This window comes from Aquila chrysaetos, chromosome 24, assembly GCF_900496995.4.
Source record: "Aquila chrysaetos chrysaetos chromosome 24, bAquChr1.4, whole genome shotgun sequence".
Classification (NCBI taxonomy): domain Eukaryota; kingdom Metazoa; phylum Chordata; class Aves; order Accipitriformes; family Accipitridae; genus Aquila; species Aquila chrysaetos.
The window spans coordinates 646743-674261 of NC_044027.1; the positions used below are offsets into that span (position 1 = coordinate 646743).

At 42.2% G+C, this 27519-nt stretch overlaps 1 protein-coding gene across 2 annotated transcripts; it reads right to left on the reverse strand.

Moving 5' to 3' along the window:
* Positions 1-1643: 1643 nt before the first annotated feature.
* LRIG2 (leucine rich repeats and immunoglobulin like domains 2) lies at positions 1644-27519 on the reverse strand. 2 transcript variants are annotated; one of them, XM_029999866.2, is made up of 18 exons: positions 27342-27519; positions 20668-20739; positions 20098-20172; positions 19483-19617; positions 18813-18956; positions 18535-18678; positions 17781-17924; positions 17375-17518; positions 14523-14603; positions 13586-13657; positions 13378-13446; positions 11783-11946; positions 10271-10591; positions 9059-9340; positions 7983-8432; positions 7333-7482; positions 5749-6030; positions 1644-5103 (listed from the first exon to the last, which is right to left on the reverse strand). In XM_029999866.2, exons 3-18 carry the CDS (start codon positions 20166-20168, stop codon positions 4874-4876), a joined length of 2883 nt encoding a protein of 960 aa, XP_029855726.1. In that variant the 5' UTR covers positions 20169-20172; positions 20668-20739; positions 27342-27519; the 3' UTR covers positions 1644-4873. The 2 variants fall into 2 exon arrangements, with proteins under 2 accessions (XP_029855726.1, XP_040975711.1); XM_041119777.1 differs by lacking the exon at positions 27342-27519 and adding an exon at positions 26427-26445.

Consider the following 27519-nt stretch of genomic DNA (forward strand, 5'->3'; position numbering starts at 1 on the left):
ATGAACCAGGGAGAGCTGAACTTACCAGGGAAGGCAATAGCTGGTTTTTCCTGAGCATCTTGTTGAAACGATCACAGGATGGGGTGGGGTTTCACAACACTCATGCTCCTGGATAAATCAAGGCTTGTGGCGCAGGCTTGTATCGAGGCCATTCCCCCACAACCGCAGTGGCTTGAAAATACAAAAAGCTGGGATCTGGGGAATGCTGCGGACACTCTGTGAATGCTTCAGCTCCAGTCCCCTGGGAAACCCCAACCCAGTTTATAAATACGAGGGGAGCCTCCTGAGCTGGCAGGCAGCTCTGCTGGTCCCCACCCAGCCAGGTACACCCAAGGCCAGGTATCGGCACTGCAGGAATCCCTGGTTATCAGGCAGGTGAGCTGATGAATACAGAAGTCAAGAGCCTGCACACAGAGAAAGGGCAGCCCTTTAGCTCTTCCTATGAAGGGAGACAACAGAAGTAACGACAATTGCTTACAGCCTGGCTTTGCTTTTTGGATGTTTCAGCGTAGGTCCTACAGACACGACACGCTCCCCCGCGTGTGGGAGTAGAGACAGGCCACGAGGACTCAGGCAGCGCTGCCAAACGCATCGCACGTTGTCACAGAAAACCAGGCAGGGACCCAAGGCGAGGCTGCCAGCGGCTGCCCCGGCCTCTGCCGCAGAGCCGGCTCCTACAGCTGCCGGCAAGGCAGGAGCCTCTGCGCGGGCTGGCTGGTGCTCCCGGGAGCCGCATCTGGGGACGCTCTCTGCCAGACTGGTCCCCTGGGCAGCCCCTGGCTGCTACGGCCGGGAGAGGAGAGCCCTGCGCCGGAGGCTGTCTTGTGCTGTGCTTCATCAACAGCAGCGCGCCAAGCCGGGTGACTAACTCCCACATGTCAGGCTGCGTGTACACCCAGCTCTTGTGAACCTTTTCCTAGGATGCAAACTTCACTTGTCAGCAGGAACAGAGGATGAGGCAGCTACAGGAGCTCCGGTTAACTTGGGAAAAGCTACACGGTGCTGAGAGCTGTGAACAGGTAAAATGGTGAAGCATACAAAATGGAGCACAGAAGAGCAAAGGTGAATAATTAGCAGAACATGAACCAGCACAAGAATACAGCGATAGAAATAGAGTAAGTTATTCAAAGGAATAAAAAACTTACCCTGGCTTTTAGGAGGGATGGTAGCTGGTAGGGTTGGAGGCACGCACCCCTCCCCTCCTGCAGCAGGTACGCAGGGGCACGCTCTCACCAACTCATTTATGCTGACAGTTTGTTGCCAGAAAGAAAATCTCTTTGGTACTTCAAAGGATCTGAATAGCAGGATGACAGCGTTGGGAGCACAGTGATCTGCGAGTCTCCTGGCCCAAAGTCAACAGCACCATGGGAGAAGTACCCACACATTTTCAGAAGAATGTACAGGGTGTTTCCTACTGGAAAACTGAAATAAGAATCACAGTATCAGAGAATGGCTGAGGTTGGGAGGGACCTCTGGAGGTCACCTCATCCAATCCTCTGCTCAAGCAGGGACACCTGAAGCCAGCTGCCCAGGAACATGTCCAGATAGCAAAGTTTACTGTATTTTTTTCCCTACAAAAATTAAATATCATAGAACAAAAATGAATTATTTAATCTGCAAATTAACAAAGTTACACTGAATGCTCAATGTATATAGCATTTTATTGAATGAAGGTATATTACAATAGACAAACATATATTACACATGCTATACAAAATATACATTCTTATGTGAGAAAAATATAAATAGACACTAGGAAATAGCAATAGGGAACAAGAGCAGTTTTGCTCACACTGTCTTATGAACCCCCAGTTCCTGTACTGTTAGTACTTTGGCATTGATTGAAGAAACTATTTGTGTTTACTGAAAGCAGAATGGCCACTCTGTCCTATCTGCACCTCCTGGAGGAAAGGGGAAAGAAGAGAGACCTGATTTTTTCTGCAAGTCTACCTAGGAAGTTTTTCCACAATGCTAAGCACAGCAAGGTGTTCACCTACTTACAAGCTTCAGCTATTTACAACCAGCTTATGGACTTTAAAGAGATACCATTGCTCATGGAAGGATGCAAATGTCCTAATTCATAATGGCAGCTTTTATAGGCCAATATCTCAGAGAAATCAGTGCAGCTTTAGCTCCTAAACGGCTTCAAGAGCTACCACTTCGGTTTGTTCTGGTGCAGTCAGCATGAATTTTAAAGCCTTGGTCCTGGCCAAGCACATCTTACATACCTAAAAGGGAATTCAATTGCACTATGGAGTTGTGCCCAAAGTACACCTAAGGTCTAGACATCCACAGCTGTACTCTGACAGATCTGTATTAGCTCAACTCCACAGAAGAGATGAAAGAAAGTAACAAGCATTTGCCAAATGGCGATGGGAGACAGAGCAGCAGGAGGGGTGCTATTTTCCCACTAGTGGGAAATTGTGGGTCTCCATGTGCCAAGAGGCACTCTGCCACAGCAGCCTGTGTGAGTATTTGGAGAAAGCAGCAAGCAGCCCAAAAGGATGAGACTTTTCTGCTGCTCTAGTTTCATGACATGACCTTTCTCATCTGGATTTAAACAGACAGTACTGGGTTCCTGCAACACAGATAACGTTGGATTGAAAATAAGCACTATGTCTTAAATCCTGTCTGGAAAGGAAAAGCCTGGAGGAAATAAAAACAGAAAGGAATGAACTTAAGATTCTTCTTTTAGCATGTATGTTATTAAAACATTTCAGATGTCAGAGCCCAAAAAGAGTTTCACACCTGTGTTTTTTCTACTTTACCCAAAGATCAAGGACAATTGGATCCTCTTCCTACTAAAGCTGCTGGCTTCCAAAGCAACCATAGTTGCTTTGAGAGCATGGTAAAGAGCCCTTGATAATATTTGCTCATTTGCATAGATCTATTATTCATGCCCAAAGAGCTGTGGGAAAATAATCATTATTCCCAGCATTTCCTCACTCATTTACTCAAATAATCCACAGTCTCAAAAGTTACAGCTGTGTTTCTGCATGACTGCATCTGATACTTCAGTCACACCCCCTTCTATCTAGGAATGGATCAATGGGAAGTCTTACATACCTCTCTTGGGCTGGTCCAAAAAGGTTTTTCTGTCTTTATAAAAATATACCACACAGCTGTTTTCATTTTAGTACATATTCTACAGCTTGGAAAAAATGCAACAATGACTAGGAGGAAAGCCCCTTGCTCTTCAGGCATGAGTATACAGCATAATGTTGAAGAACTCTGGCGCTGAGCACTACCTATTTGCTGAAAACCCATCACTGATGAGTCTTTAACCCCTTCTACACAATGGTGCATTTTCCCAGGAGAACAAACTTTTCAGAAAGTCTTTATAATGTTCTTCCTCCTAATTTTGTCAGGCACATCCCACTAACTAATGAAGTTTGTGCTTCCTCTGTCTCAGCAAATACTGATTTTCAGTATTGAATGGTTCCCTGCATATCGTTTCATTTCTCACCTGTCAAATATTTAAACAATTTGGCCACGCCAAGGTCTAGGGAACTATTAGAGAGTTCAACAGGGCAACAATTTTGCCTGATATTTTACAACAGAAAAGGACACAAGTGTTTCAAACTACATATGCCTCTTGCCTGTGCAGAAGAAACAGGAAGTCCACAGTATAGTTCACTAAGCATTTATCAAATGCTCTCCCAATTTATCCAATGCTTTTCATCACATTCTTTTTATAAGTTCACTTAACTGTCAGCTAGGAAAAATACATGGAGACCTCTGTGCAACATAGACAAGGCTCTTTTTAAAGATAAAAGCTTAGATAAACTTCTGAAACAAACCACTCAAAACTCCCACCTTATAGCTATTTTACCAGATGACCAGAAGGAAACATTTTCTGTACTGTTCTTTTTGTTTGCTATTTACAAGAACTTCTGGGAAGTTGGATCCTACAGTCTCAAATACAGGTTACCACTGCTTGTTAATGCAGGGTCTGTTGGGCTTTATGCTCTCCTGGACAAGACAGGTGCCTAATATAAAGATTTAAGGACCCTCTCAACACCTAAATGGGTCAAACTTGGAATTCTGCTAATGTCATGAAACAGATCAGCTTGCAGTCAGGTCAGCCAGGCTTAATGCCTACAGAGTTGTACGTAACAATGAAATTAATCAACAGCGCAATTTCACCACATACCTATAGTAAATTCACTTCTTTCCAAAACAAAGACAACTCTATCCCCGCAGAAACAAGCTTTCAGTCCCACCAAAAAAAACCCCATATGGCTTGATATGCAGCTGTCAAGACTAACAGTATGATACATACTTTGGCATAATAAAAAATATATTTACATTACAGCCAACACATTTATATGCTTAGTGTATACAAAATATTTATAAATGCAAATTTATTTACAACTAGAGTCCATTATTCATAGGAGAAAACAAGCCCCAAAGTTAGACTGGTCACAGATGCCTGCCAACAGTCTAAGGAACAAAAAGCTGGCCAAGAGTTTTATGCTTACAGTTACTGGGGAATTCCATGAGGAGGCCCTGAACATTTGTTTTCAAGCAGACAATGCGGTGTGAAATAGCTATGCATTCTTGAGAGATTTTCACAGCATGCACCAACACAAAGGCTGCTTCCAACATCAGAAAATGCATGTTTTAATGCTATTCTTCTAGATATCACTAATCCTCCATGTGTTCTCTGTTGCACATTCCCATTTTCTAATACACAGAAATCCAAGGAAAAAGGGCATGTGCCACCTCCTCTTAGGGACTCTGACTCTGTTTTGTCAGCCTGTAATTGTAGACACACGTACACAAGCATCTTTGGCCTTGGGGTTAGTCCTGAGGTAGTAAATACAAAAAGTCAGTTGATACGGATTTGCTTTCAAGACTTCATTTTAGTGTCTTACGTGGTTTCACTATAGTCATGAATGTTCCGTGTCCTATTAAAATCAAAGTTATGTTCACGTAACCTGTGGCAAGGTCTGGGTGAAGCAGCTTGTTCCCGGTCACTGTCAATAATGCCCTCGCTTCGAAGAGGTCGTGGGGTCTCGCGGGCTGACTGATGATGCAGAAAGTGTGAGTGAGAGAGCGCTAGGTCTTTGTTTACTCCCCATAAAGGAAGCTGAAAAGGTTCTGAGGAAGAAAAATTAGAAGATGAACAGGAGTGAGTTCATGATAAACACACTCAAATTTTAGATAGGTGTTTTGAGTTGTGTGACTCAGCAATAACAGTCTTTCTGAGGTTTTTTCTATTTTTGAGAGCATATTTTACTGGATGCTCTCCCTTCTCAGCAATCTGTTACAGTAACCAGAAACAACACACACAGTTTCAGTGTGAATTTTTAAAAAGGCTACCTGGAAGGAATTCAACATAAAAACAATCAAACTACACAAAAAAAAAAAAAAATAATCTTCTGGAGTTCTTTGAGACTCAGGCTACCTCCAACTGCAGGGCTATTGGAATTTCTTATGTGAAGCTTTAACTCTTAGCTAATAGATGTCCTTAAACTACATGCAAAGGATCACATTCCACAAGCTTTAAGAGATGAACTGCAGATTAAGACAGACCATCTTTTTAACATCACCCTCTTCAACTCTTGGGTACTGGATGCAAACTGAGGGCTAGTTCTGAGAACAGGTGGTTAATAAACAGATGAGTTACTCCACAAACTAAAGTTACTTGAAGAATTAGCTGTGTGTCCATAGTGAAAGGCAGCACAAGGAAAGCCAGTGTTATCAGGGAATACAAAGCAACAGAAGGGAAAAGGGGACACTCACCATTAATCTGCTGGGAGGAGATTTTCTTTTCACTTATTTTGTCATGGTTGGTAAGGAAGACAGACATGTCTCTGTCTGCTAAGAGATTATCAAGAGTACTGGTTTCATGCTGGGTGCGTGCTGTATATGTTTCCTTAGGCATCTGCACCATGAGATTGGGGAGAGTTTGATCCACGGGGTCCTCTTCTGTGATGTAGGCATATGGACAGTACTCTCGTGTCCTGGAGTAGATGTTAGCATTGTCGTAACAGTCTGAGCAGATCACCAATGGCGCTGCACCACCTGATAAACATGATGGAAAAATGAAATACTCTCAAAGAGGATAAGGATGCTTGATTTCCATAGACTCTTTCACATCTTAGCATGATCATGTATTACAGCAGTACAGTTTGAAGGGCCTTTATACAATTAACGTGGTAACAGAATACTCGGCTTGACTGTTTACTGAAGAAGTCACATGACAAATGCTCTAGGTCCCCACCATCCAAATTCTCAATAGCACTGCCCTTCTGAGGCTGACCAGGGGAAAACCATGGACATGAGCAAGAACAATCTCATGTTTGCTCTCCTGTTTCAAGGGCAAAGGGGTTCCACGCAGGTCCAACCAGCTTGGGCACCAAGCTGAAACAGCCCTGGAATCAAACTAGGATACCTATCCACATAGGCTTACACTCTTATACCAGACTTGTACCCTCCATGCCCACACACCTGAGAGCAGATGGTAAAGTGGTCATTGAGACGAGCTGCTTCTCAACTCCTTCCTGATACAGATGCTAGTGTAGTAGGACTACAGACTAGAGGGAACAGATCACGGGACAGATGTGAAAAACTTACACTGAAGGATCACTTTTGAAAGACAGCCTATATAAGGACTGGATGGCTCCTCAGCATTTGGATGGTAAAAAATAGCATCTCTGTAGACTCAGTGACACAAAGATCTTAAAAGGCATCCAAACAAGATAGGGACACAGTGTAGACCCTTTAGTTGTAATTGTAGCAAGTGGACTGTATGTCTCGCAGAGGCAGTAATTTTACGCCAAGGACAAAAGGTACAGCAAGTCATCTTCCAAGCGAATTTTATTTCCACCTCTATTGCTTGGACTCTTGAGATGCCAAAGGAGAGAAACAGCATAAAAATCTACCTTGACATTTAACCTAGGAATTCTCTAATGGCTTCCCTGCCTTGCTGAACAGATCACAAAGCCTGAAGCAAAGAGCCTCTGGAGGGAACTGTATTACTCTGGCACCTGAAGGACAGCAGTCAGGACATCTACACGCAAAGGCACTCATAGCAGATGTGAGCCCAGACATTGCTGGACCAAAGATTAAATGATACGCGTGGAATGCAGAACCTTGATAGCACAATATAAACAAACACTAGAACAAAAACAGGAGATGCCTCAAACTCTGAATGATCAATGGAAATTTTCAGATTACCCTGAATTCTACTCTAGGACAAGTCACCTTTGATGTTAATATGCAGTATTATGCTGCATTGTGCAATACTGCCGCCAGCTACAAGGACTAGACTGTGCACTGGCATCCTGCTGAAACACAAGTAATACATGTGATGGCTTTGCTTACCATCTGTGCCTTTATGCACGTAGCTACCGGCTGGAGGCATAAGCTGCTGATGGCTTCCTGCCTCTGAGTTACTGTAGCCTTCCTGAGGCTCTGACAGAGTTCCTTGGGAGGACAGATAGCTGGGAATGTCTGCAGGTAGGTTCATCTCCTCTGCAAGGCATAATTAATATCGATGACATTAACAGCTAAGTGTGAAGATTTCAAGGTAGTACCAACACTATTACCCACATTAACAAAAATGTCATCCAGAATTTCAACTCGCATATAGTTATCTTTTTTTCCTACCTCAGTGACTAAAAAATCCGTATAGCTATTTCAAAACTAACAGGGCCAGAACAGCAATTTACATGCATTATTCCAGGTCCTGAAAACATTTGTAAGTTTATTCAAATATTTATTTCCAAATTTCACTGTTTTCCCTCAATGTAGAACAAATCTAGTGTGTTAGGAATAAAATCAACACACTTTTGATATTTTTAAAAAAAACAACTCTAAAATGAAGAAATTTGAGCAAATCCCTGAAGGAATTTTAGAAGGAAATCTTCAGTTCTTCAATCTTATCCATCTGTAATGAATCCAGAAATTTCACCACTCTTAACAAGTGTTTTGGTTTAAAAACAAGGCTGAAGACTGTTGCTTTTGCACCTTACCTGTGTTAGTGATGCTGTAATCTTCACTCTTCCTTCTCATGTGGTAGATCACAATAACCCATACCAGGGATGTTCCCACAACACAGCACACCACGACAATAATCACAATGCCTATTGTTGTCCAGCCATCCTCCTCATGGACAATGCCACTCTGGGAAGAATCACAATTTGGAGAAGCCAGGACATTTAGGTAAATATGGCCACGCTCGGTGCCCAGAGTGTTGGACATAATGCATGTGTACTTCCCAGCATCCTCTAGTCCAGCATCCACAATGATAAGGAGTTGATTTGCTGCAGCAAAAAAATGCCGTTCTGTGACTGTCAAAGGGCCATCGTCTTTAGTCCAGTTGAGGCGAGGGGCAGGACTGCCACCAGCTATGCACTGCAAGACAGCAGTTTCACCTCGGGTTACCGTTCTGTCTTCCAGGGGCCTAACGAAGGAAGGAGTTTCTGTGACAGTAGAGGAAAAAAAAATAAATTGTAAGGTAACTTCATTGTGCAACACCAGTGTGTAATCCATGATATTTAAAAATCTGTTCTTACAACCTGAACCTAAACTTGAGCAATGAAATGCAGGATTCAGGAAATCCTATGAGTTCAGCTCTTCTATGGATCACTGCAACAAATGCAGGTACAGCAAACATCCCCAAAATTATGCTAGCCACAGTCTGCTTTATGTATTCCAATTCTATACTTGCATATGACCATAAAGTTACAAGTCAGTGTCTTCAAAAATTACTGCACTCTAGAAGGAACTATCCTTCCATTATTACTCAGCATAGTTCATGTTAAGTGTGACTAAACTTGTTGCAAGGCAACACAAATTGCCTATCTAGTCTACACTGCTGGATTGAGATATGCCCCTCAGTCCTCTCCTGCAAAGATAATACTAACTTCACTGGTCAGCACGGTAGCTTAGCTTCTAAAGCTTCACTGTTCAAAAATCATGTCAAGTGCTGCTCTTTGTACTATAACTTCACTCATTAGGACTTAAGCTTGCTACTTACAGATAAGCTACACTACCACTGCAGAAGTGAAGGGATCCATATGCAAGCACAGATTAGCACACCACTTACCTAACACAGTCAGCGTGGCATTTGCTGACAAACCACCTGCAGTGTTTTGTGCCATACAGCTATAGATTCCCATGTCTTCTATTTTTACATTTGCAATAAAGAACACATCATCCTCAGGCATGACGTGCATCCTTCTCTCTCTTGCAGCAGGGAAGTCCGTGCCACCATCTTTCTGCCAGGAGATCTGTGGAGTAGGGTGGCCCTCTGCAGCACACTCCAGCCGGGCCATTGCCCCAGTGCGGATAGTAAGATCCATGGGGGTTTTCAGGAAAGAAGGTAGCTCTGGATCAAAGGAGACACAGTTTCAGTATTTTCAGCACCAGGGAAAAAGCAGCAAAAGCTCCACAGCACAGAATATCTGAAAACAAACAAATCCAAAACACGCCTGTAGTTCTCCCTAAGAGAGGGGCAGATTCTTCTTAAGAACTGCACAAGTTTTCAGCGGTCATTTCTAAGAGCCTATCCTCCAAATTTAAATACAGTACCTACAGTGTTCATTTAAGATGATCTGAAGGACAATATTTCTCATGGGGAAAAGACAGGGAAAAGGTTTAGCCTTCTTAAGCCCTTTGTCATGCTTTTTCTTCCCTGGTAATAGGGAAGGTGAACTTCCATCTCATCAGTCCAAGTCTGCATTATCTGTTCTGGGCAAGCAAGAGCAACACAGGCACCTCCGCTCTCAGATACAACAGGGATCAGCGGTCTACTTACTGATGTGAACACTGTCTTCTTACCTCCCTTCCCTCAAGCCAAAATAAATAGAATCATTATGGCTAAAAACAAAGGACTTCATAACTGATTTTTCAGAGTTTGTTTCCAGTCCCACCGGTTATTTTTAGTTGAATCTTCCCTAGCTTTACAAACACATGGGAAAGGTGCTTAGTTCTGAAGAGACAGCAGAGGGAGCTTTTAGTTTAAGAGACTTCTACCTCCATTTAACTAGGTGAACGACTAATTGTGTTATAATGAAAGCATGGGAGATATCTGCCCCTTTTGAAAAGTGAAAGGAAGGCTTTTCACCCACAAAAAAAACCCAAACAAACCCCAAACATTTCTCTCCTGCTTTATAAAAAGATATTTGATACTTCTAAATACCAGTAAGACAGTCTTGCAAGACTATTTTGGGCCAGCTCTAGTGAAAAATAGACTTGTAGCTATTCAGGTAAAGCTTTAGGTTAAAAGTGTTCCTCCTTTGTTACCATTATTGCTTACCATTGACAGTCAGCTTGGCTTTATTGGAATAATTAGAGCCAAAGTGATTGGTGACAATGCACTGATACCTTCCTTCATCAGTGAAATTCACATTGAAAAGGTGCAGGACAGTGGTATACTCGACCACCTCACCACTTCGCTGCTGATATCTGGCAAAATTCTCAACCTCTGCATCATACAATACTTCACTGTCTTTACGCCAGGCAGTGGACATGGGTGAATCACTGCTGCTCACAGCAGTGCAAGTCAGAGTCACATTCATGCCTCGCAGAGCAAAGGTGGTCTCAGGATGCACTCTTATCTGCGGTTTAGGGAAATTATCTGAAAATAAAAGCACCAAGATTAGTTACTTTCCTTTTCAACTTGCAATAAATATTGCAAGAAAACTCACTCAAAAGACAATGTAAGCAGAAAGAAAGCTTTGGGAACAGATGTCCTGCTTGAGGTGCACATATTCAGCTGTTTTCAGTTGGAAATCAAGCTGTGAAAGAGGATTAGAACCACAGATAGCCGTATGAAAACAAGCAGTGTAAAAGCATGTCTTGAGGAGCGCCCTGCATTTTGTACAACTGTCTGGAACTTGCTATATTTAGACCACACACAAAAGCCATGGTCAGCTGAAGAGCTAGGCTATTTTACAGAGGACTGAGACTTATTTTCAGATAGTTTAGGTATCTTGAAGAGCCTTTAAGTTCTACAAATACAAAGCATAGCAAGCTGGCAGTTCACTCTGTCTCATCCCACTCGATGAGAGTTACTTCAATACCTATTATTTCAGCAAAGACATTTTTGTAGGCACACACAGTGTTCAGTGTCAGGCACCACGGTGGTAATATTAGAATGGAGAAGTGGATGGTTGTGCCTACATGATGATTATTGTAGCCTTTACCACCAAAAGAATGAAAGAATTGCATACACACAAGTAACACTTATCAGACTGCTCACCCGGAAAACGGAACACCAGACTATTTCCAGGCCTGCCACAGACTTCACACATGACTCTGGGCAAAGAGTCCCTCAGTTTTCCATCTCACAGTTTGGTTACAAAAATAAACAGGCTTATGTCTGAAACTGTGGTGGCAGAGACCAGATAAACATTACAGATATGGAGCATCAGAAAATGTGCAAGAGTATTAACTACTCTAGCCTTGGTGGTATGGACAAGAACCAATAAGGAAGTGTCAAACAGCCCTTCCAAAGCTAAAGGCATTCATAAGCAGGGAGAATGGAAGCATAATCAGTTTTTAACAGTAACCTAAATGAAAGCCAATGCAGTCTCACAGAATTACTCCCTCAGGTTAGCTTCAGTGCTCAAATACAACAAAACAGAGCAAAGAGAAACAGAACTAAATCCCGAACTCCTAAAGCAGACCCCGTGATGTACACAGGCCCACATATGCATCATGGCCAAGACCAAGTACCTCCAGCAGTGCTACAGCCAGATTTCAGAAAGGCACCTGCACAGACTTTTGATATAAAAACATGGTAACACAAGTAATTAAAAATACAAACCACAGACAAAGTCATCAGGGTCCACACTGAGAAGGCTTTGTCCTGCTAACCATTCAGGATGAGCACAGCTAACATTTACAGCCTGCTGTAAATGGCTGTCAGTGAGCCACTGTGGCAGCCATTTCAACTGGCAATCACAAAGCAAGCTGCTAGTGTTCAAAATTCTGCAGAAACAAGGCAAAACAAAAGTGTGATTAAAGTTTATGTATTTCACATTCCTACACGTGATTTCATGCAGCAAAACAACTTAAAGCACATACGTTCAGTAATTTCAAGATTTCCAGTATTCTTTTATGCCTACGGGTATTTATTATAAAATGTTAGTTACATAGGCTATAAACAATCCAGAAAAACCTTCCCTCCATGTCAGCATTATAACCTTACATTTCTTTTTAATTCTGAAGAAAATAACCTTGGATTTTCAACTTCTAAAAAAAATATTAAGCCTGTCTTTACAATTATCCCATCCCCCTTTAAAGCAATTAAAAGGAACATAACACTGCAGAGCAGCTCTACGTCTCAAACTAAACATACTTGCCATTAGGAAATTAGTATAAGCCTCAATACTCATTTTCATGCCAGCTAATAAATATTTAAGAATGAAAGTGATTTGTTTTATACAGGTATCTACTGCAGATTGTTTTCTCTGCTCCACAGAAGAACTGCAAACAGGAAACAATGATGGGTTACTTTTTCCCCCACCATCTGATTTCAAAGCTTCCTAAATATTATGTACAAGTATGACTGACTGGAGAAAGTCCAGCATTTTAACAAGAAGTGATCTGCCACTAGATAAATCCAGTAGTGAGAGAGGAGAGGCATGCAAACAAGCCACAATTCTATCCTGCTGTTTACCCATGCATACCAACAATTCCTCACTTTTAAGATACATTAGAGAAGGCAATGAAAGTCTTTAACACATAAAACGTGTCTCCTCAAACTGGCAGATCTTGCAGACTTAGTCCATCTGGCCAAAATTAACTAATTGAGTAACAGTTTTAAAACAGATTACACAATATTCAGAGACTTTATCTCATAGAGGTGACTGCATTACAGTAGGATTAGTCTTGGGTGTGAAGGTCACTTCTCATTATACTACTTTAAATGTCTGAAGATCACAAGAGGCTCTAGCAGCTTAAGCATCTGCTGAGCAAGTAAAAATTCTTGTCTAGTTGTGAATTTTAAAGTCTTTCCCTAGCCTCAAAAATGGGAAGACAAAATGTAGGTCTTGCTAACCCCTCTGAAAGATTCCTGATGAATTATTTCTTTTGTTCACTGTCTACATGCCAGCATGTGCTCAGCTTGCTGCAAACCCATAAGATATGAAAAACAGAACGGTTCAGCACTGAAAAAAAAAAAAAAAAAAAAATTTTCTACTAATTGCAACTAAGCAAATAGAGGTGCAGATTTTATCAAACCTTAAATCTAAGTATACTGCTACCAACTTTGAGTCAATAATTTACCAGCATTGCTTTAAATATTTCATGATGAAAGCAGACACACTTCAGTCAACTTCAGCCAATCCTACAATGGCTGAAGGATTCTTTACAAGGTAGGACTTGTAAAGAATCTGTAAATAATTGTCATGAACTTACAGCTCCTTCAGGTGAGCCTGAGCAAATGCATTTTCTTGGATGGACATTACCGCATTGTTGCTTAAATCTCTGTAAGTTAAACAAAGAGAACAATAATGGGTAAGTATGATTTCATATGCTACCTTCAGTTAAATTTTTGAAAATTTGACAGAGAATACAAGACTGAAGTTGACAAATAGTCAGAAGTTCTACAAAGTAAAGTACTTACAGATGTTCAAGTCCTTCAAGACCAGAGAATGCTTTTTTGGTAATAGACTTAATCTGGTTTCCTTGCAAGATTCTGAAAGACAAAGCCCCCCCAAACCCAGAAACCAGTCTGAATGTCAATATGATCACAAATAAGACCCAAAAGAAGTTCCCCATGATGTTTAACTAAGTATTTTCTAATTCTAGCTGCGCTAAAAGATCAATACTATTTTTTGAGCTTAAAGGCTCAACTAATTTTCCCAAGAACAGGGTTTCTTTTCCATTCTCAACTTAGAGATCTGGGTTAGAGATGTGTCAGAAGGTAATTTAAGACAGCAGAATGAAACAGTGATAAGTAGAACTTGGGAGTGGACCAATAACTTCCTAAATCGGCCACAATCACATTAGTTCCTGAGACTGCACACTCATACCAAGCTGTTTGTTATAAGCAACGTCTGTAGCTCCACAGGATGGAGCCTTCCACAAAGCACATGGCACTGGATGAAAAGTGCAGTCTAAGTACCAAAAAGCTGTTAATTCAATAGTGTTTCATATTTGCTCAAAAATACTTTGGTTTGCCTTTTTTTGGGGGGGGGTTTTTTTTTTTTTTTTGGTAAGCGATAACTTTTACCCAAACTAAAGAACCACAAAAAATGACAATCATCACACAGCAGGCCTGGGCTATTCAATAATAAATGCAGTCAAATACTTATTCTTAATTTCTTCAAATTGGTGCTGCTAGGTGATCCAGTGCTACACAGATCCAACGCTCCTGAACATGGAACCCAAACCCCTATCAACAGGTTGTAGCACACAAGTGGAAACACACTGAATACAGCTGCCAACTAGAAAGGCTTTCTGCCTCATGCCACTGATTTACTATTACTCAATATTTTGCACTCTCCCTCTACTCTGCGTGCCTGGGAAGTACTGCCATCTCAATGGTTTGTAATACATACAGTTTATCCAGCCTGCCAAGTCCCACAAATGCTTCATTTGCATCTTCTATGGCCCAGGAGATTTCATTGTTCCGCAAGTCCCTGCAGGAGAAAAGCTTTCTTATACAGAAGCCTTGTAACATCATCATGACCACTGCTAGTGGTGAGCTAGGGAACAGAACTTACTGTTGTACAGGCCAGCTATGGTGTTCTGGCACAGTATCACCTGGAAGGTCTCAAAAATCTTTTATAAAACTAAGCTTGTCAGAAGATGAATATCCCATTTCAGAGATGCAAGGGAAAATAGAATTGTTCAAGATCAGTGCCTCAGACAGAACCACAAACAAATTCTGCAGTACAACTTCTTGATGTGGTATTTAAGGAAAGACCCAGTCTGACTAGCACTTGTCATGTGATGGACTATTTACCAGCTGGGAGAGGCTCCTGAAGCAAGTTGGTTCATGTAAGTGAATTAACCAATACACTAGCAGGATTAATCTTCCTGAGTAACAGGCTTATAATAGTATTAGCATATTAAGAGATTACACACAGGTTACAGTGTAAAGCTGCCAGGCACAAAGTAGTAGATTTTCAGAATGAAGTTGATATTCTGCTCACAAATCTTGTTACCAGCTAATGGGATTTCTGTTTGACCTCTGCACAGCACTTCGGCCCCTCACATAGAAGAGCGGTCTAAACAGCAAAAGCAATCCAACAATATGGTTCAGAGAGGATTAAATGCTTTTTAGAGAGAAGGAGAAATAAATTCAGCTGCATTTTTAGCCTGAAAGGCATGGACTGAGCGAAGAGTTTCTGTCAAAGCCACAGTTTTCATCTGTTTTGATACCATTGTGCACAGAAGTCCCTGCAGACAGGAGTGTGTTTAAAGGAAAACAGACCAACGAAAAATAGTCTGTACAGCATTTTACCAGATATTATATGCATCAGCTTGATGGAGCTTCCAAGCAAGTCAAGTGACACAGAAAGCTAGCTACACATACAGGCAATTGTATGCATCATCTCATATACACACTTCTTTCCTTGTGCTAATGGCAGAAAAATGAAGTATCTACTTTCCCTTGGGCAAGACTGTAAATTGCGTAGAAACATCCTGGAAGAAACTGGGATCAACCTCCAGGACATTGTCAGTGGTAACACATTATTTTCTTATTTTTCTTACTTTGAAATACGGAAGTCTTGTTCTTAACACCACGCAGCAATCATTTCCACAATTAATATATATACACTTTAAAGTTTAGGACAAAAAGAAAAGAATTTCATGATTCATGCATCACAAGGTCTTAACAAATATGACCTTGATGCTTGCTCACATTAAGTATTTTCCTCTTTGAAAATTATCCAAGCTAAGGTACTTGACATTAGATCACATCCATGAGAAGAACGACTAGATGAATAATATGCCAAATTTATTCCCAAATTGCTAATTCTTGTGATTATGAAACTTGTTTCTAGAATTACCTCCAGGTCTGCTTCAGAATTTTAGATTGTGAATGCTGGAGGGGTCTCAATGCCAAACTGCTCACAGTATTATGAAGTAAATAATGCAGTAAAATGTAAAACTTCAGTGCTATTCTTAGATACACCTTTAATCCCACTTTGCTCTTATTACCTTGTAGTTAATATACAGTTTTATGGTTTATTCTCGTCAATTAAAGCTACATTGCAGAATAGAGGCAGGAGCTGAACATACAGAGAAATATTTACGTCAGCCTTAGCATTGAAACAACCAGTATACAAACAACAATGGAACTAATCTGACAGCAAGACGGTATCTCCTGTTGTTTGAAGTATTTTTACACTCCACTACTCAGACCACTTAGCAAAATGAGTGAGCAACCCAAAAGAAAAGCCCCTCATTGTGTGAGCTGAGGAGTTGGCTCCTCATGCTTGGCTGGGCACAAATGCTTGGAGCCTTGTTAATCACCACCGCCCTCTGTCCCGTGCATTCCAACCCCCGAAGCAAATGGCCAGCCTCTCAGCTGTTGACGCCCCTGAGGAGCCCAGGAAAACCTACTAATTAATCTGCTCTTGTTCTTTTTCATGCTACTCTAAATCTAAGAAATTAGTTTTAATTATTTCATTAAAAGGTTGCATTAAGGTTAACAGAATATGACTGCTTACATAAATCTCTCTGGTAAGTTTGCTTATTTAAGCATTTATTTAATGAACTGACAGAGGGGTTATAAACTTTCACTCCTTTCTCAACTACCATTGTTTAGGATGATTACAACTGTTCAGATCTACTTGGGACACTTTTTTTTTTTTTTTTTTTTATTAAGAGCCAGGATTGTGTCTTTTCTTGTCAGAAATGCCCAATAGCTGCAGCTGCTATGAAAAGTCCTGGCAAGTGCAGAGCTGTGCCTCTGACAGCAAGAAGTAATCCTACACCCCTCCTATACGCTATGCCTATGACTTCAGCACACAAGCAGGGTGGGCTAAACCGTACCTTCCGCAACCAAAAGGGTTCACCACTTGGCTTCTGAGGTTCCAACCCTAACAAAACCCTCTGGAATTAAGAGAGGTCCAGGCTGACCATTCACTCCACAACTGGCATTTATACTATCCACACCTTCTCAGAACTGGTATGACATGCAACTGGGCACTCAAGGTCACCAAGCCACTGTTTCTTATCACCACTAAAATTAAGTGGTTAGTTTGTTTTAGCTGGGCCAGAATTCTGTTATCTCAGCAGACCAAAAGTTTATCAGCCCCGCCATACCTGCAGGCAGGACAGCACACAACAATGCCAAAACACTGATCTCAGGCTTGCACGGTGCAATATTCATTGTCTTTATTTCCAAAAGCTTCACTGCATTAAACTGAGATTTCAGCTAGAAGTTTTCTGTACTTACAAGGTTCGAAGATTTGTCAGACCTCTAAACACACCATCAGCAATGTGACTAATGCGATTGTCACCCAGGTTTAGTTTCTCCAATAAACCAAGTCCCACAAATGCAGACTCCTTGAGGCGAGTTAGCTGGTTGTACGACAAGTCTCTAGAAACATTGAACATGCACTTTTAAAGGCAAGTAGAGGGGGATTAATTATGAAGATACTATTGAACTTAATTAACTATTGCATTTTGATTAATTTCTTTAACAGAACACTTACAAATATAAGTAAAATACACAGCATTACCATGGGCCTAACAAGGAAATTGAGTACTTCCTTTGGTAATTCATTCTTCCTACATATGTGCTATCCAATCTGTTATTGCAATATTACAAAATCCCCAATGAAAAGCAGCCCAGGACTTACAGCTCAGAAAGTCTTTGGCAGAACTCCCATGCATCTGGACTGATCCTGTTAATGGCATTCTGGCTAACATAGAGTTGTTGCAATGTCCGCAGACCATACAGCCAGCCCTTGTTTACTTCTGTTAAGTTATTATGTTCCAGTTCTCTAAGGAATTAGAAGGAAAAACATTTGCCAAATAGATAATCAATGAAACATATATTTACAAAAATTTCATCTTGTGGATCTCAAAATTATTTACTAACACTAAGCCTTAGGCAACCTGAAATACATGATTATATTCATTCCACTGAAATCAAAAGAACAAACTAAAGTATATGAAGAACTGAGTAACTCAACAACAGCTGCAAAGATCCAGTGGCAGAAGCAAAACTGTAATCTTTGTTCTCAATGAACACTTTTAAAAAAATCTTTTGCTAACACTGCATGGCATATCCTTGCGCTATCTCTGTCGAACAGTCACACAGCAAAGAACCATCCCATGTTATGAGGAGTGCAAATGCAAACCACCAAAAAGCAACCTACAGAGTCAAAGCATTCTTGATCACCAAGTGGGAAGAAGTTGGGGAGAGAGCCAATATCTTTCCACCTCTGAAATAACCAGACATGATACCAAAATAATGGGGAAATACGGATCTGTATTTCCTGTGAAGCTCATCAGTATCTCAGTACAGCCTTGATGTAAGGGAAGCCATACAGGACACAACCCTCCACAGCTAGAGTCCCTAAAAGAAATACCACGACTAGGCATACTCACAATTCTTCTATATTACCCAGGCCAAAGAATGCTCCATCCATTAGTCTGCTAATCCCATTGCGCTGCATTTTCAAGGATTTTAAGGACTCCAGTCCTTGGAATGTAAGGCTTTCCACTATTTTAATCCGGTTCCTTTTCAGTTCCCTTTTATAAAGATGACATTCAAATATTAAGACATCTTTCAATAAGCACCACTTTGTGAAAGTCAAGAACACATACTGAGATGAACGACACAGCTGCAAACACCATGTTTTTAAGCTTTCAAGACTGCTACTTACAGAAACTGCACATGAGGCAATTTGAAGATCTTTGGTGGAATCACACTAATCCTATTTCTGTTCAGCTTTACCACCATTAGTGAGCTAGATAAGTTATCAAGACAGCCTGCTTCTAGAGTAGTTATTCTGTTGTTACTGAGATTCCTAGGAAAGAAAGAGGAAAAGAGGCCTTTCAGAACATGGAGAATTTTATGAACACAACTGCACAAGCCCTTCAGAGCAACCACTTATTATTAGAACTCAAGTTCCCTGTGAAGTCACATCACAAATCTGAATGGTGGTATAACAAACTAAATCATTTTTCCCAAAGGAATCAGTGCTAGGAGCTGATTTTTACTGCATGCCCATGTTTCAGTTAGACATGGTTAAGACAGTGTCAACAGTGATCTACACAAAATGGGCAGAAATCATTCCATGTCCCTGCTGGGTGAAGCACCTGCACTTTGACAACAGCAGTTACTGTTTTCCATACTATTTGAGAAAATGCAATACAGATCGGTATGAAAAGTATTTTATTTCAAGCACATTTGTAGCTATGTTAAGGCACTGCTATCAGTTCAAAGCCATGCAAGACTGCCTACTTTAAGACAGTAACTTAGAGTAGATGAGGTCTTCAACATTATTGTTGTAGAGCCAGGAATCCCAGATATAACAGATCACTCATACTTACAGGTACTTCAGTTGCATCCGTGGAAAAGAAGAAGCTTTAATTTCTGAGATAAGATTAGAACTAAGATCTAGATTTTCCAATGAAAGGTAAACTTGGAGTTGCTCAGCATTTATTTCTGGAATGGTGTTGTGTACCCTGAAAAATACCAGCAACAAATACAATTATCAAAACATCCCATCCTTCAAGTTGCACAGCTGAAACAGTTACAGGATTCTGTGTATCAACATTATTACAAGCCTCTTAAACGGGACAGTGTTGATTCCTAAAGCAGTACTGAAAATCCAAGAGCTATTTGCCACCTTGACATATGAATAGATTCAAATTCTGGGGCCTGTAGCTGGGCTGTTCCTTGTGGGAACTGTCACCCCTAGGCTGAATCCCTCCCCTTCAAAGCTGCCTGCCTTGGTTGACTGCATTTTATTGGTAATTTAGGGTGACTTGATTGTCTAAATAATTTGTATTTCTTTAGAGAGTGCTTACATATTCCCTAAAGCACTTCAGATGAGTAGTATTTCAAGACAAAAGAAGCTATGTTTTCCTACAACTTGATAGCAGAACTCTAATAAAATTCTCCCATTTGTTAAACAAGAAAAAGGCAGACAAGCTATTACTTACAATGAGAGAAGAGTTATATTAGACGTTGTTTCTCCAAAATACGGAATTTCACTTAGCTCATTGTAATTCATTTTCCTTAAAAATAAAACCAAAAAAGATTACCGGCACTTCAAAGAGAAGCAACCCCCTTCTGTACGCAGCAGAAATAACTCATATCACAGAACGCATTTAACAATTTTATGTTAATAATACTTAGTAGTTGACAAAAGAGATTCCCTAAAAGCTTAAATACTAATCATTTGAACAATTTAATAGCGAAGCATACTAGTTTTTTACCATTTTTGTGGATACTATTACTTCTCTTTAATTTAAAATCAGATTTAGTCAAAACAAACACTTCTCATTTCTTTTTAAAAATATTGGTCTTCTAATCTTTAATGAAAAAGTTTTCTGCTCACAAAGCATCAGTTTTACACATAAAATGTGTTGCCAACATCGAGCATCCATTTTTAATTAACCGGCACTGAGTATTTCTACAAGTCAGACCAGATATCTAGACATGCAATGAAATGCACTAATTAGAATTAGGTAAGATATCTTTAGAGTTTATCCTCATAAAAAACGACTTACACTTCTTGTAGTGTATGAACAGACAAATCAATGCTCCAGTTGGATGACAATAAATGATTATGACTTAAATCCCTAGAGAACAGAGAGAAAAGTTATTCTACTCCTGGAATAATAAAAAAAAGCCAACCCGCAAACATGTGTGCTTTATTCAACCTAAAAGTTTTAAATCACATTTATGATACATAAAATTCCTCCTTCACCAAAGGAAGAAGAGATTCCTCCTAGCTTCTTCTAGTGGTCACTCACAATAAAAGTCTAGACAGTTCTATTTCTCTACTTGAATCAAATAACTTCTTGTTAAAAAGGCTTCTTGAAAGAAAGATCATACCTGACCAAAACATTTTTCCTTTAAATCATAGCTTTACAGACAATACTTGCCTATCTTTCTTACAAAATGCCTGTTATTGAACTGTTTCCTGTAGCAACGATCCCCATTTTGTCCGCCTGCCCAGCTTTTCAAAGATGCTGACTAGTCAAGGCAGGCTTATTTTAAAGGAACAACATACACACTACACACAATTACCAAACAAGCTGGAGGGGAGAGAAACATGAGGCTGGGAAGCTTACAGAAGGCATGCTTTAGTACCAGTTGGTTTTGCTTATAGGAAACAAATGCAGGAGTTGGAGTATTAAATGGGCAAGAGAGTCGTTAAATCTAGTTTTAAAGCCCATACTGGATGTTGATGCTATTCCCATTGCTTTAACTTTAAAGCAGTATTTTATTTTTGCCTTGGACTTGGTGCATAAAGTGTTACAGGAAGGGGGGGAAAAAAAAAAGGTCCACTTCTGAGAGCTAACTCTTTGGGCAGGAACTATCTCTATTTTGTGACATGAGTCAAAGCATGACCAAAAAAAAAAAAAAAATCACGTTTGTGATGGAAACCTGGTTCTAGCCATACCAGTGAGGACGGACAGACATCAGTCCAAAGGGTGAAACCAACCCATCTTTTTGATGCCTTTCTGGCACAAGTGCAGAACAGAGACGAATCCCCAAAGCTCATGCTGTCGTGTGTTGGAACAGGCCTGTCACTGCCACCAAGCTCATGAAACACGACTGATATCCCCACCACAGTCAGAAAACTGCTGATAGGTGCATATATAACTGGACACTGCCTATTAAATCAAAAAGTCTGTCTCTGCTAGCTAGTTGTGCCTGTCTGTCAGCAAGGCATCACACTTCTCACTCCATTTCCAATTCTGATGTCAAGGACAGAGGTATAATGAGCTATTTTCAGCAAAAGCTGTTCACCTCCTGATGAGCTTCTCTGATAAGGTCCTGTATCACTGATTCTCTTTAATGATTACAGATGTAGCACAGTATGTATTTACTACAGCTAGTTTTCAGATTATAAGGCAGGCTGCAGCTCTGCTGACACAGGAGACAAAATTATCCTTTAAGAACAAAACTACTATGTATCTGTTAAAAAGAATAGTAAAGTGTAATTGATCACAGTTAAAAATATTTCTGTTGACAACCAGGCTCGGGCAGTCAGGGCACCCACACGCTTGTCTACTCTTGCAACAGCTTTGGGCCTGTGGTCGACTTCAACTACCCCAAGGGTCAAACCTGTACAGACACGAAGCTGCCCAAAAACCATGACTAGGGAAAGAAAAGAAATTGTACCGATGCCCTGACTGAAGAAGGGGTTGCAGTACAAATTTAACCCTCACCAAGTACCAGTAAGCATCCATCGGTGGGTGTTAACACTGCCACAAGAACCCTCCATGCAGAGACTTGCCGCTAACCAGAAGACAACCTGAGCAGGACCTGGTTTTATTCACCCCAGTGCTCATGGCACCAGATATACTTTTGATCTGTAAGACCAGAATCTACTGGGAGAGAGCAAGGACTTGACAGACTATTTGTTGTTAACTTCCACTCAGTCTCAGCAATAAAGATACCGTTCTAGCAATGAATTATTAAAATCCTGGGTGTCATGGCAAGTCAGATGGTTGTTAATGTATTCTTTTAATTACATCAAGACGTAAATTACACAGATACAACAGCAAACAGGTTTGCAAACAATTATTCGTTCCTACAATTTAAAAAAAAAAAAAATCAGGAGAATCTGGAAAAGAGAACAATGCACATGCAGCCGCTGAATGCTACTCTGCAGGCCTGCTCCCTCAATATACGCAGTAATTAACCCATCCTAAATGCCAATAACACATAAAACCAACTGAGTATGAACTGCTCCTAGAGCAGCCTTCCCATGTCAGGAGAGGCTGAGCGCTCAGGACACCCTCTCGGTCTGTCTGGATCCACCCTGCCCACCGCAGCCGGAGCCCGGCTCAGCCCCGGGGCTCTGGGCATGCCGAAGGAGCCCGGCATGGCCTGTGGGAGCCATCAGACACGCACAGCGGCGGGGGCAGCGCTGATCCCAAATCCCAGAGGAAGACGACTCTTTCCTCGATCTTTCAAACATGCAGGCACCCAGCCAGTGCTGAGGAGACTAATCTTGGTAGAAGTGGGTTTAACCAGACCAGTAGTACTAAGCCACACTATTTCCAAAGGACCTGAGTGCAACATGGAGGAAGGATGAGACAATGGATACAGAAGACAGTAACACACTCCTCAGGGTGTCCAGATAATACGCTGATGAGCAAAACCATGCCATGGGTGCTGAGCCAGACCAACCTGTGTGTCAGGCATGGTTAGCGGGCACTGACAAAGATCTCAGGAGTCAGATTAATATGCAAAGAAAACAGAAACTTGATTTTTCTAAGGCTTTCAGGAAGAATATAATGTAATAGAATATTTCAGTTGGAAGGGACCTACAATGATCATCTAGTCCAACTGCCTGACCACTTCAGGGCTGACCAAAAGTTACAGCAAATTATTAAAGGCATTGTCCAAATGCCTCTTAAACACTGACAGGCATAGGGCCTGGGTGATGAGGATCTGCTAACATTAAGCTATCCCCCACCCCCAGCCTACTGTCTTACAACTAAGTTAGAAATTAAGATTTTAATTTAGAAAGCCCAGGCAAGTATTTTTCTATTATTAGTCAGACTTGGACTACAACAAAGATTTCATTAACAGTAAGTCCTCGTTCAAGAAGTTGGGTATAGTTCACACATAAAACAGTTCTGACATTATTTATATCTAGTTACTGTTACTGATGCTTTTTGAAATAGACTGACTGATCACTAAATACAAAGTGAAATATATTGTCTCATTTTCTGTGTTTATAGTTCAATCACACAGCTAAGACTCCTGCTATCATGCAGAACCAGATATAATTCCCTTGCTCTGAAAAAGCCAAAACCGAAGAATCCGTCATTTTAGAAACACTTGCATTTTTGCTGAGGCCCATGTTATGCAAGATACAGAGCAAACATGCAAAACTTGTATTTTAGAGATTCATCTGGTATTGTATATAAAATCATCTAAACATTCATTTTGAGCTTAAGTGGTATTCATCTCAAGTAAATAACATAGAATGCACACACCAAACTGATTACTGTATACTTAGTCCTGGAGAACAATCTTAATTCAGCCCAACTGAGCATACCCACTTCCTCCCTGTGGCACTGTGCTGGTAAAGGTGTTGATGCAGCAACGCAGCCAGCCGTTTGAGCTGAAAATACATAAGCTCACCCAAAAAACCTGTTGTGAATGGAACTTGCTGAACTAATTAACTGATACCTATTCTACTTTTATTCATCATCTCCCTAGTTACCAGGATACATAAACACACTGTCAGGCACTAGTACAGGACTGGAAGGCAGCAACCACCAGCATTGTGCTTCCCTTTCCGCCTACAGATGACTGCCCTACAAACAGGGCTTGCATCCCTTGTTCCAAAGAATGTAATGTTAAGATGCAGACATATAAAAAAATATTCAGTAACTCCTTGACTTCCCTACCCTTTTCAACACCCACCAGGTTATCCACAAAACATATGTAATTCAGCAGGAAAAATGAAGTTACAGTTGCCTGAATACTTCCATCATGAAAACAACTTCTGAAGGTACTCTCCTGGCCTTATTAAAAACAAAAACCCCAAACAAAACCAAAAACCCCACACACTGGAAGCATCACCTGCAAGTAGTTTGAAAGAGTTAGGAAAACCAAGAATTTTTAGTCCTCAAAGTTATGTGAAATGATATCACAGAACTAAGAGGGAAAAGCACATGAAGGACTTTTTCATGCGAGACAAATTAAGCTTTGATTAATTTTAAACAGCTTGTATGCATTATAGCTCATTTAGATTCAGAACTGCTAGAGTAGTCCTAGTGAAGAAAAAATGTCACACACACACACACACACACACACACTTTGTGTGCCAAAATCCTGAAAGCCACAACAGAGAACATACATGGAATGGATTGAGAGCAGCCCTGAGAAGGACTTGGGGGTGTTGGTTGACGAGAAGCTCAACATGACCCGGTGATGTGCGCTCACAGCCCAGAAAGCCAACCGTATCCTGGGCTGCATCCAAAGAAGCATGACCAGCAGGTCGAGGGAGGGGTTCTCCCCCTCTACTCCGCTCTGGTGAGACCCCACCTGCAGTACTGCGCCCAGCTCTGGGGTCCTCAGCACAGGAAAGACAAGGACCTGTTGGAGCAGGTCCAGAGCGGGGGCCACAAAGACAATCTGAGGGCTGGAACACCTCTCCTGTGAGGAAAGGCTGAGGGAGTTACGGTTGTTCAGCCTGGAGAAGAGAAGGCTCCAGGGAGACCTTACAGCAGCCTGCCAGTACCTAAAGGGGCCTACAAGAAAGCTGGAGAGGGACTTTTTACAGGGGCGTGTAGCGATAGGACAAGGGGTAACGGCTTTAAACTGAAAAACGGTAGATTTAGATTAGATGTAAGGAAGAAATTCTTCACTGTGAGGATGGTGATGCACTGGAACAGGTTGCCTGGAGAAGTTGTGGATGCCCCATCCCTGGCAGCATTCAAGGCCAGGTTGGATGGGGCTTTGAGCAACCTGGTCTAGCGGAAGGTGTCCCTGACCATGGCGGGCGGTTGGAATGAGCTGATCTTTAAGGTCCCTTCCAATCCAAACCATTCTATGATACACTTAATTATTGTTTGCAGCACATGTCAGATTGCATAACATAGCACAGCACCAGCACCACTTCTTCCCATTGCGTTTTGTGCCAAGCAGTTTTAAACACACCCTCTATCAGCGTGGAGAAAGATATAAGTATTTGTTGAAGCTTGAAAACTTGGTCTCCAAACAGCATGGATATCGTTTTGCTTATTAGCCACCTGATGAACTGCCAACTCACTTTTCCGGGCACTGACACCCTCCCTAACAAGTGCTAATGTTAAGATATCCTTGTACCTTTCTAAACCTGAACGGTTTCACAGACAAGTTAGTGGTATTTCTGTGCTGAAATACACATTTTCTCTTAAACATTTCCAGTTGCTTACCATGCAGGGAAAGAAAAGAAATACAGAACCACAAAGGGGCAAGAAGGTGACAAGCTTCCTTAGACATACCCAGTTTTTAATACAGATCAGACTCTTGAGTCCTGCTAGAGGAAAGCCTGGAGTTAACTGAACAGTGGTTTGTACGTTTATACTATCTTCCAAAGAGGCTTTTTTTTCTCTTGGTCTGGAATAATGTTACTTCTATCAACCGGGAAAGACGATCACTCCAAGAGGGCCTGAGAACTCCCCTGTGCACAAAAGAGGGATTTGATATCCCTCATACTTCAGCACCTCTTCCGACCGAGTACGCTGTAGCCAAAGGTGACAAACGCAATGGTAACTATAACAGTAATGGCCAAGGAAAGATAAAGGCCTACCGCACTCTGACCCCGTGTGTGAACACTATTTAGCACATTGTCTAATTAAAGTCTTGGGAGCAGAGATGAAGGGTGGCTCTTAGTTCTTTTGTCGTTTTTTTCAGAAAAACAATGGCAGTAAATGTCAAGGAGAGTCCAGAATGGTTTTCCTGAGGGAGAAGGAAGGAGTCACATAGTCGCAAAGCAGCAAAGGGATGCAGAGGAAATCAGAAGCAGTAGGAACTGCCACAGCACCCGGCTGAAGTCAGGAGCCAGAAGGAGTACTTCCAAGGACAATCATAAGGGACTGCGTCCTACAGCCTGACCTGAAATAAACGTTAAGTCCTGGCTTGACTGGCGTTGCCAAAAGTCTTAATAACCACAACCTGCTTCTGCTTCACGCTCCTCTCAAACGTTACCGTCGCGTACCAGGATACGAAAGGCAGGAAAGCTGTGCCGCGGCGACCCCGAAGCACGGAGCCTTCCTTCGGGCGCTTGCTGGCGCAGCGGGGCCAGACCCTCCTCCGCTCCTGCGGTTTTGACTCGGCCGCTGCCGCTGCGCCTGCGAGCCAGGCTCCGGAGCCGGCGGCCGCTTGTTTCCTCCCCCGCCGCCGCAGCACTGCCCACGGCGCTCCGGGCCCGTGAGAACAGCCCACGGACACCGAGCGCCGGCACCGCCGGCCACTGCGGCCGGCCGCGCCCGCCCCAGAGCCACACCGCGGCGGCCGGAGGCCTCCCGCAGGCCCCGGCCTCGTACAGCCCTCCGCCGCCGGGCCCCGCACGCCCCCGCCGGGACGCCGCTAAGCCCAGGCTCCGGCCCCGCACACCCACCCCTTCGCCGCCGCCCGTTAGGCCGCGGCCTAGCGCACAGCCCGCCGCCCGCTAGGCCCCGCGGCCCACGCCGCGCCCCGCCGCCCGCCCGCTGCGCTCACTCACAGGCCCGTGGTGCCGGCGGGCAGCGGCGGGATCCTCCGCGGGCCCGGCCCGCCGGGCAGGCGGTGCCGGCTGCAGTCCAGCAGGCCGCGGCGGCAGGAGCAGGGCGCGGCGCAGGGCTCGGCGGCGGCCGCCCGCGCCCACAGCGCCGCCGCCACCGCCAGCAGCACCACCAGCAGGG